General features: G+C 43.3%; 1 protein-coding gene across 3 annotated transcripts in view; it reads left to right on the top strand.

Moving 5' to 3' along the window:
• LOC105492041 (forkhead box O3) overlaps nucleotides 1-16,180 on the top strand; it is a 126,408-nt gene that overhangs the window by 95,951 nt on the left and 14,277 nt on the right. For 2 of the 3 annotated variants that reach the window (XM_011758879.3, XM_071096268.1), the window contains one exon: nucleotides 9,367-10,801. In XM_011758879.3, the coding sequence (XP_011757181.1) occupies nucleotides 9,367-10,767 (1,401 nt within the window). In that variant the 3' untranslated portion in view covers nucleotides 10,768-10,801. Of the gene's footprint in view, nucleotides 1-2,095; nucleotides 2,427-9,366; nucleotides 10,802-16,180 lie in introns of those variants that run through there. The other variant, XM_071096269.1, reaches the window with a different exon arrangement.

The raw sequence follows: 16,180 nt of genomic DNA on the forward strand, positions 1-16,180 counted from the left end.
GAGAGGGACCTGGGGCTGGAAATAGGAGAGTTTGTGGGGAGGGGCAGGATGCTGCAGGGAGCGGGTGTGGGCAGAGGTTGCAAGACTGCCAGGGTTCTCTGTGTGCCGGAAGTGCAGGTTTGGCTGTGAGGAATGGAATGTTCCCTCTTGCCCTCCAAGAGCAGAAACAGCTGTGGAAGAGCTTGAAAAGAAGATTACTAAAAGAAAAAAAAAATAAATAATTAATATGAAAATAAAATCCACCCTAGAAAACCCAACAGAACTGTGTGCGGGGTATAGTGGTAGTCATCTTTCATGCTATTTAAGAGAACTTTCTTCCTATCTAGGATTTCTTTTTCAGTTGGGGGCAGGATAAATTGTGTACCCAGCCCTTCCTCCCCTTGGGAAAGCCTCGGATGTCTCATTTGTTTGGATAGAAAATTGATTCATTATTCTGATCACCAGTTGATTATTTTATTCTTTCTTATGAGGGACCAGAACCTGTCACTTGCTTGCTACTTGAAAACTTAAATGTTAGTTTCCAAAGGCCATCTCTGTGGGTAGAGGGTTATCGTCAGCAGTTTAACGGGAAATCTTGTTTCTAACTGGAAATTTAATTATTCAGCCAAGTTCCCAACAATGTTTACTTTAGAGCATCATCTTTTTTTTTTTTTTTTAAGTTCCTTAATGGTTTAAACTTTTAAGTTTTAGGCAAGAGTAGAGTGGAGCTAGATATACATATCAGGTTGTTTGTGCAATCTTTTATATGAAAGTTTATGTTTTCTTCTCAGTCTGAAAGATTTGGTTTTGGCCATTATAGCTGGTATTATAAATAACTCTATTTGATTTCAGATACATTTTTATGCTGTCATACCTTCTGTACCTGCTTTTGAACAACATCTTAGTCCCAAAGTAGATAAAAATCTAGCAGAAGGGAGTAGGCAGCTTAAAACTAGATTCTAGCAATATCTAAGAAAATTACAAGGATCAGTTAGTGTTCCATTCCTTCCTTCTTCAGCTACATCAATTCCTAGTTTTGTGAAAGTCCACATGCCTTCTTTCTCTCCATGCCTATGCATGCTGGGTGGAGAAGCATCACAGAGCAGAATGAGATGGCTGTCCCCAAAGCAGGGTAAGGTCAAGGACCTTTCCCCTCACCTCATGATTTTCAAAAGAAAAGCAGATCTGGACCTCAGTTACCTAAAATAAAATAAAATAAAATTGCTGTAGCTCTTATTCTGCACATAAAATCACAGCTTTAATCTCTCATCCCAGCTCTCATCCTTATCTTCTCAATGGTGGAAACTTGAACTTAAAGGACATTACTGTGCTGTGTTACCAGATCTAAGGAGACTGGGAATCATTAGATTGGAATCAGATCCTCAGTCAATGGAAATATAAGGGGGAAAGGCCAATGGTTCTTGGCCGTAATTGCACATTAGAATAATCTAGGGAGCTTTAAAAATGTACCTATATCCAGACCTTACCCCATCTATTGAATCAAAACCTCTGAGACTGGGATGTGTTTAAAGTCTCCCAGGTGATTCTAATAGGCAGGGTGAAGAAGTGCCACTGAAGGGAAGTTGAGGGCCTCTTCCTTGAAAGAGCCTGTCGTTATACACTGAAGGCGCCCACCCGGGCCTGCTCCTGAAGCTCTCTGTTTGTAGTGCTCTCCTGTGGCACACAGACCTATGGGTCTTCCTGTGACTCGTGGTTCCATTGGGCTGTTCACAAAGCCTTTGTCATCTGTGGTTCAGCAGATGCATGTGTTAGAATTCAGGCATTTGGCAGCCTCATTCTGAATTGTCAGTGCCCACAAGTCAAGCAGTGAGACCCATTTGAAATGCTGGTCCTGTACACAAAGTGGGTGAGCACTGAATTGAAAGACAGTCCTTTCCAGTGCTTTCCCCTGAAATTCCTTGTAAGGACCAGGAGACGCCTGCAGTCGGCCTGGGGGGAAGTAGTGGGCCTGGCTTTGGAGATGACCATAACTCATTTTGCTGCTCTGGACAGTCCTCCTCCCACCCCACCTCACCTCAAAAAAAAAGAGAGAGGAGAGGGGGTTGTCTTTAAAAAAAAAAAAAAAAAAAAAGCAGGGGCTTTTAAGAGTTAAATTACACAACTCACTTTTTATTTTTAAAGTGAGCAGATTTCTTGTTGCCATTGCTGAGAAAGATAAATTGATACCACATGTTGCTTCCAGACAAAAACGTCTCTGTGTTCCAGGGGAAGCACATGCAGCTGGTGTCTGGGTGAGTGGACAGTCTCCACAAGGTAAACATGGTTTGGAAGGGCTGAAGCGGACGTAGGGTACAACATTTAAGAAATTACCAGTTACTTCTGACTGGCACGGCACCTCTGAAATACTTTTTAAAAGTTCGAAATCCTTTCCTGGAAGGGGCTGCCCTGGAACCTTTTGGCTTAAAGTATATGATGCTCGGAAAACAGTAAGTTAACATTTATGATGTCACTGCTTCCGTGTGGGATCTAACAGTTGTTGGGAGCTGCTTTTGTACTTGGCACTTCGCTGAGTAGTTTGCATGCAGAGCTTTATTTAATCTTCCCAAAGATCCAAGAGATAGTCAAAGAATGTTTTTATCCTGCCTGTGGGAATTATCCCCTTTATAAATTATTGGTGGAATACTTTTCATTTCAGGAAGCTTCTCTCTGACACCTAATCTAATCTCTTCGGGGTCCATGTGTCTTCGCCACCAGTTCGCATGTATTAGAGATCATGGATACTTCAGTATTAGCAATAATTGTATCTTGCATTAGAAAATGGTCTTCATTATAACAAGAAAAATAATTGCCAGATTCTGCTAGGCGCAGTCATCTTTATGCTGATTTCTTCAAGGTGGACCAAACAAAGGAATCTCTAGGCAGCAGGACTGTGAAATGTGAATTCCATCATGCTGCCTCCTTCACACACCTACTGCACCTGCCTCCTGGAAGGGTTATGCCACTGACTGCCAGTTCTGTAACTGATTACACCTAATGGGTTTCTGCCCCAGTGCAGGGCTTCCTTCAGTGTAAATCGTTTAGTAAAAGAGAAGATGGACATAAAAATGAAATGAAGAGTATTCTTACCACTGCACTCTCTTTAGACATGTTGTGATAGAGTTGTTTCAAGGGCTCTTTAAACCTTTAGGCCCACGTTGGGGGCAAGCTGGTACTTTTGTCCCTGAAGCTGAAGTCTTTTCCTAGAGATGTTTCTTTCTTGTAATTTTATCAAAATCTTGATCTCAAAGTACTGGATTTAAATCACATGATTTTGGGTTTTGGGGTCACAGTAGCTTCTTAGCCTCTTTAGTGAGTAACTGTGACAGTGGCCTGAGCTCTAGCAGTAGGTGTCTTGGTTATTATGTACCTTACTATCTTAGCCTTAAGGAAGGCACATCCCTAGTTCTTCAGCAAGTTACCATTGGCCTGCCTCAAAGGGTATAGCAAAATGTGTATTTAGAAGTGATTAGAAAAATCATTCTCGTTCTGTCAGACCACTCCTTTTTTATCTTCGGCTCCCAATCCCAAAAGTAATGTAAAATCGTAGAAATTTAGACTATTTGGTAAGGTGGTAATATGAATTAGTGAAAAACCATAGAACATTTGTAATGATAGTTTTCCTGGGATTGAGGTGGCAGGAGGGACATTTGAAATCTTACAGAAATCGCATCACCATTAATTTTTGATTTCAGGGAAGAAGTGGGGAAACATTGGAGTTCTGGTATTTTATCTGGCATCTATTTATTTACCTTTCCTGCTTTACCAACATTTAAATAGAGAAGTTAGTACAGTTGAGCCTTGAACAATGCAGGTTCGGATTGCACAGGTCCACTTACACAGAGCTCTTTTTCAACCAAACACAGCATTCCCGGCATGTGAAACCCATATGAGGGCCTGGGGGAGTTGTGTCTTATAAGTGAGTCTCTTCTGCGGGGCTGACTATAGAGTATGCACAGGTTTAGTTATATGCAGATGGTCCTGGAACCAGTCCCCTGTGTGTAACAAAGGATAACTATAATTGGAATCATGACCTGTGAGGAAAACAGTAGAATGCATTTCTGACATCTGACTTTGAGGGGTGACTGGGCATTTGAACTAGAAATGGACAGATGAGCCATATTTGTTGGCCTTTGTCAACGCCGTACTTTCAGATTGTGGATTTTGTCGATGGAAGACTGGCCACCCTGTATGAATCGAAGGCTGCTGAGATTGGGGACTATGAGACTGATGGTGGCACAGTTTTTGTTTGTGTTGACTTAGTAATGTAACTGGAAAAACCTGTCTGAACTTTCTGTAGGTAATAGGCTCCAGGGAATGCATTCTGCGACTAAGAAACCTCTAAACTGAGAGTCAAGCAAAGATTGGCCATTGAAGCTAATCATCTATTTAATAAGTTGGGCTTTGTTTCAGAATCTAAGAGTAGTTAATATTGGTATTGGCGGGGGGTTGGGTTGTGTTTTTTTGTGTGTGTTTTTTGAGACAGAGTCTCACTCTGTCACCCAGGCTGGAGTGCAGTGGTGCGATCTCAGCTCTCTCCAACCTCCGCCTCCCAGGTTCAAGCAGTTCCCCTGCTTCAGCCTCCCAGGTAGCTGGAATTACAGCCACGCACCACCACGCCTGGCTAATTTTTGTATTTTTAGTAGAGATAGGGTTTAGCCACGTTGGCCAGTCTGGTCTCAAACTCCTGCCCTCAGGTGATCCACCCCCACTTGGCCTCTCGAAGTGCTAGGATTACAGGTGTGAGCCACCACGCCTGGCCAACATTGGTTTCTATGGTAACCACTGTCTTCTTTAGAATGAATGCTATCATGGCCACTTTACTAAAGAAAGACAAGTAAGTCCTATAGAGTAAGCTCATAGTTTGAGGTTTCCTCTTCTGAAAGACTTTTCTTGTTTGTTTTTTGGGTTTTTTTTTTTTTTTTTTTTTTTTTTTTGAAGGGGCTTGCTCTGTGGCCCAGGCTGGAGTGCAGTGGTGCATTCACAGCTCACTGCAGCCTCAGGCTGCCAGGCACAAGTGATCCTCCCACCTCAGCCTCACCAGTAGCTGTGACTACAGGTACATGCCACCACACCTAGCTAATTTTTGTATCTTTTGTAGAGACAGGGTTTTGCCATGTTGCCCAGGCTGATCTTGAACTCCTGAGCTCAAGCGAGCTGTCTGCCTCAGTGTCCCAAGGTGCTGGAATTACAGGCATCAGGCACTGTGCCTGGCTCAGACTTTGTTTTTAAAAATCTTAAAAAAAAATTTTTTTTTAAGGAAGGACCCACCAAATAAATACCCATAACTATTTCATAAACAAAATAATAAGATTGTGCTTTATATTCCTCCTCTTTCTTAAATGTTAAATGATTCTTTAGATAATCTCTTTAACTGTTAGCCCAAATAGATTAAATGGTGACTTCTGCATAATTTGGTAAGAGGCCTCTATGAAGGGTTGTAGAAAAAGCAGTGGATTGGAGTTTAGGAAACCCAGTGTCGTGAACACTAGCTGTGGGACCTTGCATTAAGTTATTTAATATCTCTCAGCCTGAGTCTTCGTATTTAAAATTAGGGCGCTGATGTACTAATTCTTGCAGGTTTATTATGAGAATTAGAGACAATGAATCTAAAACACTCTGGCTCAGTAACTGACAGTGCTGTAATCTGGCAGGCTCTCATTTCTTCATCCTTGCAATTAGGGACTTGGGTGGGTGGGCAGTCTCCATGGTCCTTGCCCACCCCAACACCCTGTGGTTATGGCCCTGGATGTGGGTGTTCCAGTCCCTTTTTACCACATGCCCTTATAGAAGCTTAATATCTGTGTCCAGATTTTAACCCTGTGTAGCTTTTAATTTTATAAAACTATACGCATACATTGTTGGAGGTTAGAATTGTAGTGATAGGTGGCCATCAGAAAATAAATGTGGGGCATTTTGCAGTTCTGTAAAATGTTTCACACTTTTTCTCAGTTGGGTTGGAATTGGTGAAGCTAAAGTACATTTTAAAATGTTGTTCTCTAAATGCTTTTTAAAGGGGGGATAGCTGAATACTTGATTGGTCATTCTAATTAAGACTGTGTATTTGGTGTGATCTCCTTCCAGAATCTAACGCAGAGGGGGCTGGACAGAGTGGGAGTACTTAGGGTAGGTGTCCACATTTCCATATAGCCTCGGGACCTCCCTGTTTTTTTCACTTCGAAGCTTGAGTTTGTTTTTATTTAATGTATCTAGTCACCTGAATTGTAGATCCGCCTGTACTTGCCTGCGTTCTGAACCCTGCAGAGTGCATGTTGAGAGCATGCTTCATACCTATTGCACAGAGAAATTGTTTTAGTTTTTAAAGAAGTGTAGTATCTGGACCGTTAGTAGAAATGCCATTATACTTTTTGAAAACCATAAAAGTAAAAGGAATCAGGATATATAGTCTCCTGGGCAACATTTGCTTCATCAGATACTCAGCATGTTGCTTATGTTCTTCTCTCAAATGCAGTTGTAGAAATGCCAACTTATGACCCATGATTGCTAATGCTTATTGCCTATCCTGAACTACAGGCCCTTCCTACATGTGAAACAGTATTTTGGGTTATTTACTTATGGTAAAATCCTGCTGACGTTCTGTGTTTTTAAAACATTCTGGGCTGGGCACGGTGGCTCATGCCTGTAATCAATCCCAGCACTTGGGGAGGCTGAGGCAGGCGGATCACTTGAGGTCGGGAGTTTGAGACCAGCCTGGCCAACATAGTGAAACCCTGTCTCCAGTTAAAATACAAAAATTAGGCCGGGCGTGATGGCTCATGCCTGTAATCCCAGCACTTTGGAAGGCCAAGGCAGGCGGGTTATAAGGTCAGGAGATCGAGACTCATCCTGGCCAACATGGTGAAACAAAAATACAAAAAATTAGCCGGGCATGGCCGTGTGCGCCTGTAGTCCCAGCTACTCTGGGAGGCTGAGGCAGGAGAATGGCATGAACCCGGGAGGCGGAGCTTGCAGTGAGCTGAGATCGCGCCACTGCACTCCAGCCTGGGCAACAGCGAGACTCCATCTCAGAAAAAAAAAATACAAAAATACAAATATTAGCCGGGTATGGTGGCACGCACCTGTAATCCCAGCTACTTGGGAGGCTGAGGCGGGAGAATTGCTTGAACCCCAGAGACGGAGGTTGCAGTGGGCCGAGATCAAGCCATTGCACTCCAGCCCAGGCGACAGAGCAAGACTCTGTCTCGGGTGGGTTGAGGGAGGAACATTCTGGCAGAACCATGTATTTGTATCTTCTACATAAATATAGTTGGTGATTGCCAATTTAAACAAATATGTATATATAACTTTTAGGATTGTCCATATTTAATATATGGACAGTTGCATCAGGCAATATATTTTATCTTTAACTTGCAAATAAAAACTCATCTGGCCTGCAGATACTGTTCTGGATGTGGCACATACAGATTCATCAGCTCCTCCCTTTTACTGCACATGAGGCATTTTACAGATTAGAATGAGCCTGCTGCAGGCCATGAACTCCCTCCACCATGGACTCTGTGTTTTATAATAGCAGTAAGAACACCCTGACTTCACAGCATGACTGGCTTCTGAAGTATATTATCATGTATCATCCTTACGTCATCCCTGTCAGAGATGGTTTGGATATGATTATGGCCATAATGAAGGTGGGGAACTGAATGTTGCAGACAGATTAGATTTGTTCAGGGTCACATGGTTGGTCAGTGGCAAAGATAGGACTGAATCTGGGTCATCACTGTCAACTGGGTGTATCTGCCAAGCCAGGAGGAGAATTCTTGCAAGATGGGTGCAGTCACTAGAGTTTTGAGGATATTTTGCAGTACTCTTTAATTAAATATTTTATTTTAGGATACTTTTAAATTTATAGAAAAGTTGCACAGATAATAGTTTCCATACACCCAATATCAAGTTACCTCTGTGGTTAACATCTTATAGTGTGTGACATTTGTCACAACTGATGAATCAATATGGATATATTATTGTTAAGTTCATTCTTTCTTCAGATTTCTTTCATTTTTACCTAATGTTCTTTTTTTGTTCCAGGATTCCATCCAGCATACCATATTACCTTTAGCCATCATATCTCCTTAGGCTCCTTAGGCTCTTCTTGGCTGTGACCATTTTGAGAAGTACTGAATAGGTATTTTGTAAATGTCCCTTAATTGAAATTTGTCTGATGCCTTTCTCATGCTTAGACTGAGGTTATGGGCTTTGGAAGGCAGACCACAGAAGGTGCCATTCTCATCATGTCATATCAAGGGTACACATTATCAGCTCATCTTTTCCTTGTAGATATTGACCCTGATCACCTGACTGAAATAGTGTGTGTCAGTTTCTCCACTCTAAAGTTGTTCTTTTCCCTCCTTTTCATACTGTACTCTTTCTAAGGAAGTTAATATGCTCAGCCCACACTAACTTGACAGGCAAGTATCTATATAGTATTTGAATTCTTCTGAATGGGAGACTTGCCTACTTCTCTAATCAACCTGGCAAATCCTGCTCTACACTTCTTGTGTCTGCAAGAGTTACATGCTAAGGTGTGAAATCTGGCAGGATGAAATGGAGTCATAGAAAGGTCTGGTAAAAATTCTCATCAGTTCTTAATTCATAGAAGTAGTTAAGAAAAGGTAGATGTTGTGCCTCTATACTAGTGGAGGAGGGGACCATGAGAAGATAAAGCAGCCCTCCAACCAAGTGATTAATTACACTTAGAGAGGAGGGGAAGTTTGTTGGAAAGTGCAGGGGACAGAGGAGTGTGGTAGTAAATTCCAAGTGTGAACTTCAGTATGGGCAGTATAATTACAGAAAGGCCAGTAAACCTAGGAATTTGGAGAAAACTACTATCAGTGAGCTTATCTATTCCCAGCATCTCTTGGACGTGAAATCATCTCCCTGCCCCCTAGATGTGAAAACTGCCCTTTAACATGTCATTTTATTCCCAAAGAGGGTCGTGCAGATACTTGTCTTTTTGAATTAGGTTCGATTTTTTTTAACCTTTGAAATTGAGGCAGCTTTAAAAAATGAGGAGTTGGCCAGCACGGTGGTTCATGCCTATAATCCTAGCACTTTGGGAGGCCGAAGTGGGAGGGTCTCTTGCGTCCAGGAGTTTGAGACCAGCCTGGGTAACACGGAAAACCCCATCTGAACAAAAAATATAAAAATTAACCAGGCGTGGTGGCTGCGCCTATCGTCCTTGTTACAGGTGCTTCGGGATCACTTCAGCCCAGGAGGTTGAGGCTGCACCACTGCATTCCAGCATGGGCAGCAGAGTGAGACCTTGTCTCAAAAAAATAAAATAAAAAGTAAACGAGGAGTTTGGGTTACTATATCATCTGGGTGCTCTGTTTTGGACCATTCTGGTTCATACTCTGTTTTCTCTTCTCCCTGCAGAACTCCATCCGGCACAACCTGTCGCTGCATAGTCGATTCATGCGGGTCCAGAATGAGGGAACTGGCAAGAGCTCTTGGTGGATCATCAACCCGGATGGGGGGAAGAGCGGAAAAGCCCCCCGGCGGCGGGCTGTCTCCATGGACAACAGCAACAAGTATACCAAGAGCCGTGGCCGCGCAGCCAAGAAGAAGGCAGCCCTGCAGACAGCCCCTGAATCAGCTGACGACAGTCCCTCCCAGCTCTCCAAGTGGCCTGGCAGCCCCACGTCACGCAGCAGTGATGAGCTGGATGCGTGGACGGACTTCCGTTCACGCACCAATTCTAACGCCAGCACAGTCAGTGGCCGCCTGTCGCCCATCATGGCAAGCACAGAGTTGGATGAAGTCCAGGACGACGATGCACCTCTCTCGCCCATGCTCTACAGCAGCTCAGCCAGCCTGTCACCTTCAGTGAACAAGCCATGCACGGTGGAACTGCCACGGCTGACTGATATGGCAGGCACCATGAATCTGAATGATGGGCTGACTGAGAACCTCATGGACGACCTGCTGGATAACATCACGCTCCCGCCATCCCAGCCATCACCCACTGGGGGACTTATGCAGCGGAGCTCTAGCTTCCCATACACCACCAAGGGCTCGGGCCTGGGCTCCCCAACCAGCTCCTTCAACAGCACGGTGTTTGGACCTTCATCTCTGAACTCCCTACGCCAGTCTCCCATGCAGACCATCCAAGAGAACAAGCCAGCTACCTTCTCTTCCATGTCACACTATGGTAACCAGACACTCCAGGACCTGCTCACTTCGGACTCACTTAGCCACAGCGATGTCATGATGACACAGTCGGACCCCTTGATGTCTCAGGCCAGCACCGCTGTGTCTGCCCAGAATTCCCGCCGGAACGTGATGCTTCGCAATGACCCAATGATGTCCTTTGCTGCCCAGCCTAACCAGGGAAGTTTGGTCAATCAGAACTTGCTCCACCACCAGCACCAAACCCAGGGCGCTCTTGGTGGCAGCCGTGCCTTGTCGAATTCTGTCAGCAACATGGGCTTGAGTGAGTCCAGCAGCCTTGGGTCAGCCAAACACCAGCAGCAGTCTCCTGTCAGCCAGTCTATGCAAACCCTCTCGGACTCTCTCTCAGGCTCCTCCTTGTACTCAACTAGTGCAAACCTGCCCGTCATGGGCCATGAGAAGTTCCCCAGCGACTTGGACCTGGACATGTTCAATGGGAGCTTGGAATGTGACATGGAGTCCATTATCCGTAGCGAACTCATGGATGCTGATGGGTTGGATTTTAACTTTGATTCCCTCATCTCCACACAGAATGTTGTTGGTTTGAACGTGGGGAACTTCACTGGTGCTAAGCAGGCCTCATCTCAGAGCTGGGTGCCAGGCTGAAGGATCACTGAGGAAGGGGAAGTGGGCAAAGCAGGTCAGTGCCCAATGCTATGGCGTAAAAATAACAATATGGGGATCGGGGGGATCTCTGGGGGAGCCTGTCTTCTCTTTACTTTGAACTTCATTCCACATTGAGAACCGTGGAGCAGTGGTGCACATAATATGGCTCCCAGCCAGTTCCATCTCAGGGTTTTACCTGCAAACCAGATAGGGCTGTCAGGTGCCCTTCCCCACAGTTTGCTGATAGTTCAGAAATTTACTGCTAGTGAAGAAAACACATACACATTCAGAGATCACATTCTTTTTTGCATCCAGTTGTCCTCACTGGCCTGTGACACAGGTTGCCCTACTTGATGGACGGATGAGAATAGAAGAGAAGGAGAGGGATGGTCATACTTCAGGGTCAAGGACCCCAGCCAAAGGGCTTTCCTAGAAGGACTCTCTGGTCCATCACTGCTTTTGTCAATCTTCAGTGTTACAGGTTCTTCATCTTTGGTTGCTTGTAACGATTGGCAGGTGCTTCTAATTTACCTGCAGAATATGTATTCTGGACTCTTTCATATATGAATATTTCTAACAAGCAAAATCTGTTAATCTTTATCTAAGTACTAAGCATCTTTATTAGCTAGCACTCAAGAGCTAAGCCTTTAAAAAAGTAAGAGGCCAGGCACAGTATCTCATGCCTATAATCCCAAAACTATGGGAGACTGAAGCAGGAATTGCTTGAGGCCAGGAGTCATAGAGACCAACATGGGCAACATAACAAGACTCCATGTCTACAGAAAACTTAAAAAATTAGCTGGGCATGGTGGCACACACTTGTAGCCCCTGCTTCTCAGGAGAATCCCTTGAGCCCAGGAGTTTGAGGCTGCAGTGAGCCATGATCGTGCCACTGCACTCCATCCTGGGCGGTAAGAACAAGAACCTATCTCTTGGAAAAAAGCCAAGAAATTAAGTTGAAAGCACAAGTGTTTGTGTGAGGGAGTACTTACTCATGTTCTTTTGCTTGTTCCCCAAACTATAAATGATGTCAGCAGTTTCCAAACATAGAGTGACACAGGTTGTGAATGGCGATGGAGATATTTTTCAATTGTGGCATTTTAATGTTCTTGGAACCACAAAGATCAGGCAGTGTGATGTGGTAAGAAAAGCATTTGATTGAAATCAGGAATTGAGGTTCAGGCCCACTTCTACCACTTTCTTGCTACCACTGTGGGTGTGTCTTAGGCCTCTTGAGTCTCAAATTCCAGTTTTATAAAATGAGGATAATAGCCCCCATTACTTCACAGGGTTATTACAAGAATCAAATGCACTAAAGCATGTGAAAGTGCTTTGAAAACTGCAGTGGGGTGAAATATGTACCATGCAACTAGGTATACTGACAAATGGGCAAGCAGGTAGCCCAGAGAGGTTAAATAGTTTGCCCAAGGTTACAGAGCTAGATTCATTTCTTAAATGACTTGAACCCCCATAGTAGTTCTTCCTTATTCTGTCCAACTGGTTAAAAAAAAATGGGGGACGGGGAGTGCTCTGAACTGGAGTCAAAGTAGCAGATAATAGACAAGCTTTCCCTAAAAACTCTCCTCTTCAAGAAGTAAGATGAACACTGGGATCTTCTACAACAGGTTTGCACCACTGGCCACCCAGATGTGAACGGGTTCTGTTCTGTGCCCCAGCCCTTTTGCTTTGTTTTGTTTCAGTCTCAGCAAGCTACTTACAGCCTTCTTTAAGTGGTGTAAAAAGCAAGGGAATTTAAAGCCGTAAAAACTTGAGCCTCGTTTAACCCTCCGCCGCTGTGATGAAGGACTTACAAGGGTCTCCTGTGGTGAGCTCACTCCAGCTCATGGGTAGTTGCAGAATGGGGAATGTTAAGAGTGTTGTGATGCTAAAGCCTCTCAACTTTCTCAGGCATAAGAGACCCCTAATGGAACTCAGATATCTGATTTCAGTCGTTTAATACCCCTTGAGATGGTGAAAAGACTGTAATGGAAGCTAAGTAGGGTGACAGTACTTCCATGCCGGCCAGTTCAGTACCATACCAGAACTTGGGCTGGTGGAGATTTGACTTTAGAAATGTAGATATCTGGCCTTTAGAAGACTAGTTTGTCTTCCTTTAAGGAGAAGAATATGGAAGATTTGTCTTTAGAAATGTAGATATTTGGCTTTTAAAAGAATAAATGGTTTGTCTTCCTTTAAAAATAGGCTTTTAAAGACACGAATACATTTTAATTTGAGTGTGATTGTAAGGAGACCACTTTCTAGTTCATTGGAAAAATGTGTTCAGAAGAAAAGGCATCAGTTTTTGTCTAATTTTTCAAGTGTTGGTTTCCCTGTTGGTTGAACAGCAGATCTTTCTCGTATGTGTGTAATTCTAAAGGATTGTACAAAAAATTAAGAGAGATTTAAATACTTAGATTTTTTAAGGTTATCTGGTGAACTATGATTTTGATGATAATAATAAATTATTGCATTGAGGATAATGCATTTCATTATTATATCCTAATGGAGCCTTAGTGTCATCTTTGCCTCAGAATATTTTGGGGGAGGTTGTTTTGAGAAGATACTTCTTCAGCTAAAAATGAAAAGTCACCAAATTTTCCTGAAAGTAGACTAGCTCAGCATGACCACAGAGCATTTAAAGAACCGTCCAAAGGGCAGTGGGGGCTGTGAGGGGATCTAGTTTCTGGTTTAGAATTTCCATTTTTGCCTTGGAATCCATTGTTCATTTCAGCAGCCAGGAGCACATGCAACCTGAAGTGTATTTTTTACTTTAAAACTTAACTGTGACTATCACTTCATTGAAGACTCTCCTCAATTCACAGAATGGGGCTGAGGTCAGACTCTGATACCCCACTTTTCTCAAATTAACTGTCCCAGCTTCCCAAGAGTTGCTCTCTAATAACTTTCTTGGTTGAACTTTTTCTTAGTGTTTCTCCAGACTGACTTTCTGGCTTGCTCGCAGAAGGTCACGTGATGCTGCGTCTGAGCCTTCTTGTGTTGATGGAGCGGTCTGCTCAGTTGACAGGCAGTCTTGCTGAGGAGATGTGGCAAGATGCTTCTCTGGAGGGCTGGGTGTTTCACACAGGTCATTCATTTTAGACCACGTGTAGAATCCTTTGACCCTTAGATCTATCTGGAAAAGAAAAAATAGCCATGCTTTTTTTGGAGGGCTGGCTGCTGGGTCGTGAAGGGCACTGTGTTCTCTCAGGTGTTCATAAAGCTTGGTGCCCGTGTTTACAGTTGGTGGCAGAGATGGTCATGAGCTGGTGTGGTGCTGTAAGCTCAAGTTTCCGGTCAGCCCTCTTGAGTTCGACATGTGTCCTCTCTGAGGGAAAGCAGCTTCAATCTCACCTTAATTTGATATCAAAGATGCCTGCATTCACGGACTTTCATTCATCTTCATCTTTTGACATTTGGAGACACCATTAGGGAGCAGCCCAATATTTAAAGTGCTTTATGATAAAGACTGGGAAACATCCACCAGCAAAAGCCCAGAGGGAGAGGGGAGGGGTGGTTCTCTTCTTGTCTCTGCCACATCACTCAATCTCGTAGAACATTAGGTTTCTCATTTGTCAAAAGAAGACAGCCTCATCAAGTTTTAAAGGTGCATGGTATGTATAATTTTAAACTTGAACCCTAACATTTTGTCTGTGGAATGGACCTGGTGAGGTCTATGTTATGATATGGAGCTGGAAAGAAATAGTGATGTACTCGTGTGGCATCAGCAGGCTGCAGTATTGGAAGCCGTTTAGAATTTACATGTAGGCTACTGCCCAAAAGGGGTAAATACTTGATGCTTGTTTGACTGATGTTTGAATGCTGTGATTCTAGTATGTCTTTAAAATTTATGTTGGGGATAGGACTAATTCTAACCAAATACAGGTGATATAGACTAGCTATATCGTGTTTTTGATTGATGTAGATATTTCTGTTTTAGGGAATGTAACATCTGATAAATATGAATCTGTTATGAATTACATGGAGAATATACTCTTGTTATTTGTACTTGTGACTGTAGTCTGGTTATAGTATGCTAGCATGAAGAATTCTGTGTCTTCAGGGATCTTTATTCTTACCTTTTAAAAAAAGTCAAAAGTCTGAACTATCATTCAGGGAGAGAATTTGGGGATCTTTTTAGTGTCAGTGAGTGCAAGAGAAAATTGATATGGCCATAAAAAGGGGTTTTCTTTGCAGAGGCTGGTATACTCGCTATATACGCTATTTTTTCCTGGAAAGCAGTGACGTTTAGCATGAAGGCTGCTCTTCCTGGGCTTGTCGGTTTTATAAAATGCACCTGTTTTCACCTCTGGCCAGTCTGCTCAGCATGGAGACAGAGGCTGAGTGGCTCCTCCTTCAAGCAGTTGCGTTTATAAACAGCTTTCTGGAATTTCTTCTGTCCAGAGAGCTCATGTAGAACATAAATAAACAGGGTGAAAATCACCAGAATTACTCTCACAACTTAGAGTGTTCATAATGCTTAGCAGCGTCTTGTAAACAACATTTTCTATCAGTAGTCTTCCCCCAGGGGCCACCTGTGCTTCTCACAGGCTTAGCTTTCTATTTGGAGATGGGAGAAGGGGGCTTTCTGGGACCCGCTTCTTTGCCGTTGCTGGAGAGATTGCCTCCTGGAGGTCCTCCTTGACCTTGGGCCCAGTGGGAGAATGTTTGCAGACTGCTTTCTCTTCCCTGACTTGGAGACACATATTTACTGGACTTGCATCCTAAGATGGAGATTCTCCACCTTGCAAGAGACACCACCTGCTTCACCCTGGTTTTGCTGATGTGTTCATTGAATTTCAAAGTATTGCTTTCCCCAGTCCTCCAAATTGTTTTGAATTTTAAAGTTTCAGAAACTAAATTGAATTTAAAATGTGTTTTGCAAATTAGTATTTAGAGGTCCTATAAGTCAATGTTTCTCAAAATGTTTCTTGGAATACTAGATCCTGAAGATAGTCATAGGTGTGAAATAGAAAATGGATTTTGTGGTCAAATAAGTTTAAGAAATACCATGTTAAAGAGAAATTGGATTATTTCCAAGAGAACTTCTCAGAGCGTTAAAGGTTAATACACATTATGAACCTTCTAGGGATGGATATGTTATGCAGTGTTTCCTAAAGTGTTTGATATCTTGAATCAAATCCTTTTTCTTCAAGAAACCATAGCAGCAGTGTTCTAAGGAACCCCCTTAAGAAATCCTGTCCTAGAGTTTTGCTGAAAGGAGTCAGCACCCCCTTGGAGACTAGGGCTTCTTTGTCCTTTTCCTCCCTTTCTTGCTGAGTTTTTTGTATGACCTCGTCATATATCTCGTGTTTCTCAGCCATATCCATGCATGGGCTAGCTGCCCGGCAAAGTGGTAGACCCGTGTTGATAGAAGTGCTCAAGAAACGCCTGAAATCGTTAAGCACAGTTCATC

The sequence above is a fragment of the Macaca nemestrina genome, chromosome 5, assembly GCF_043159975.1.
Source record: "Macaca nemestrina isolate mMacNem1 chromosome 5, mMacNem.hap1, whole genome shotgun sequence".
Classification (NCBI taxonomy): Eukaryota; Metazoa; Chordata; class Mammalia; order Primates; family Cercopithecidae; genus Macaca; species Macaca nemestrina.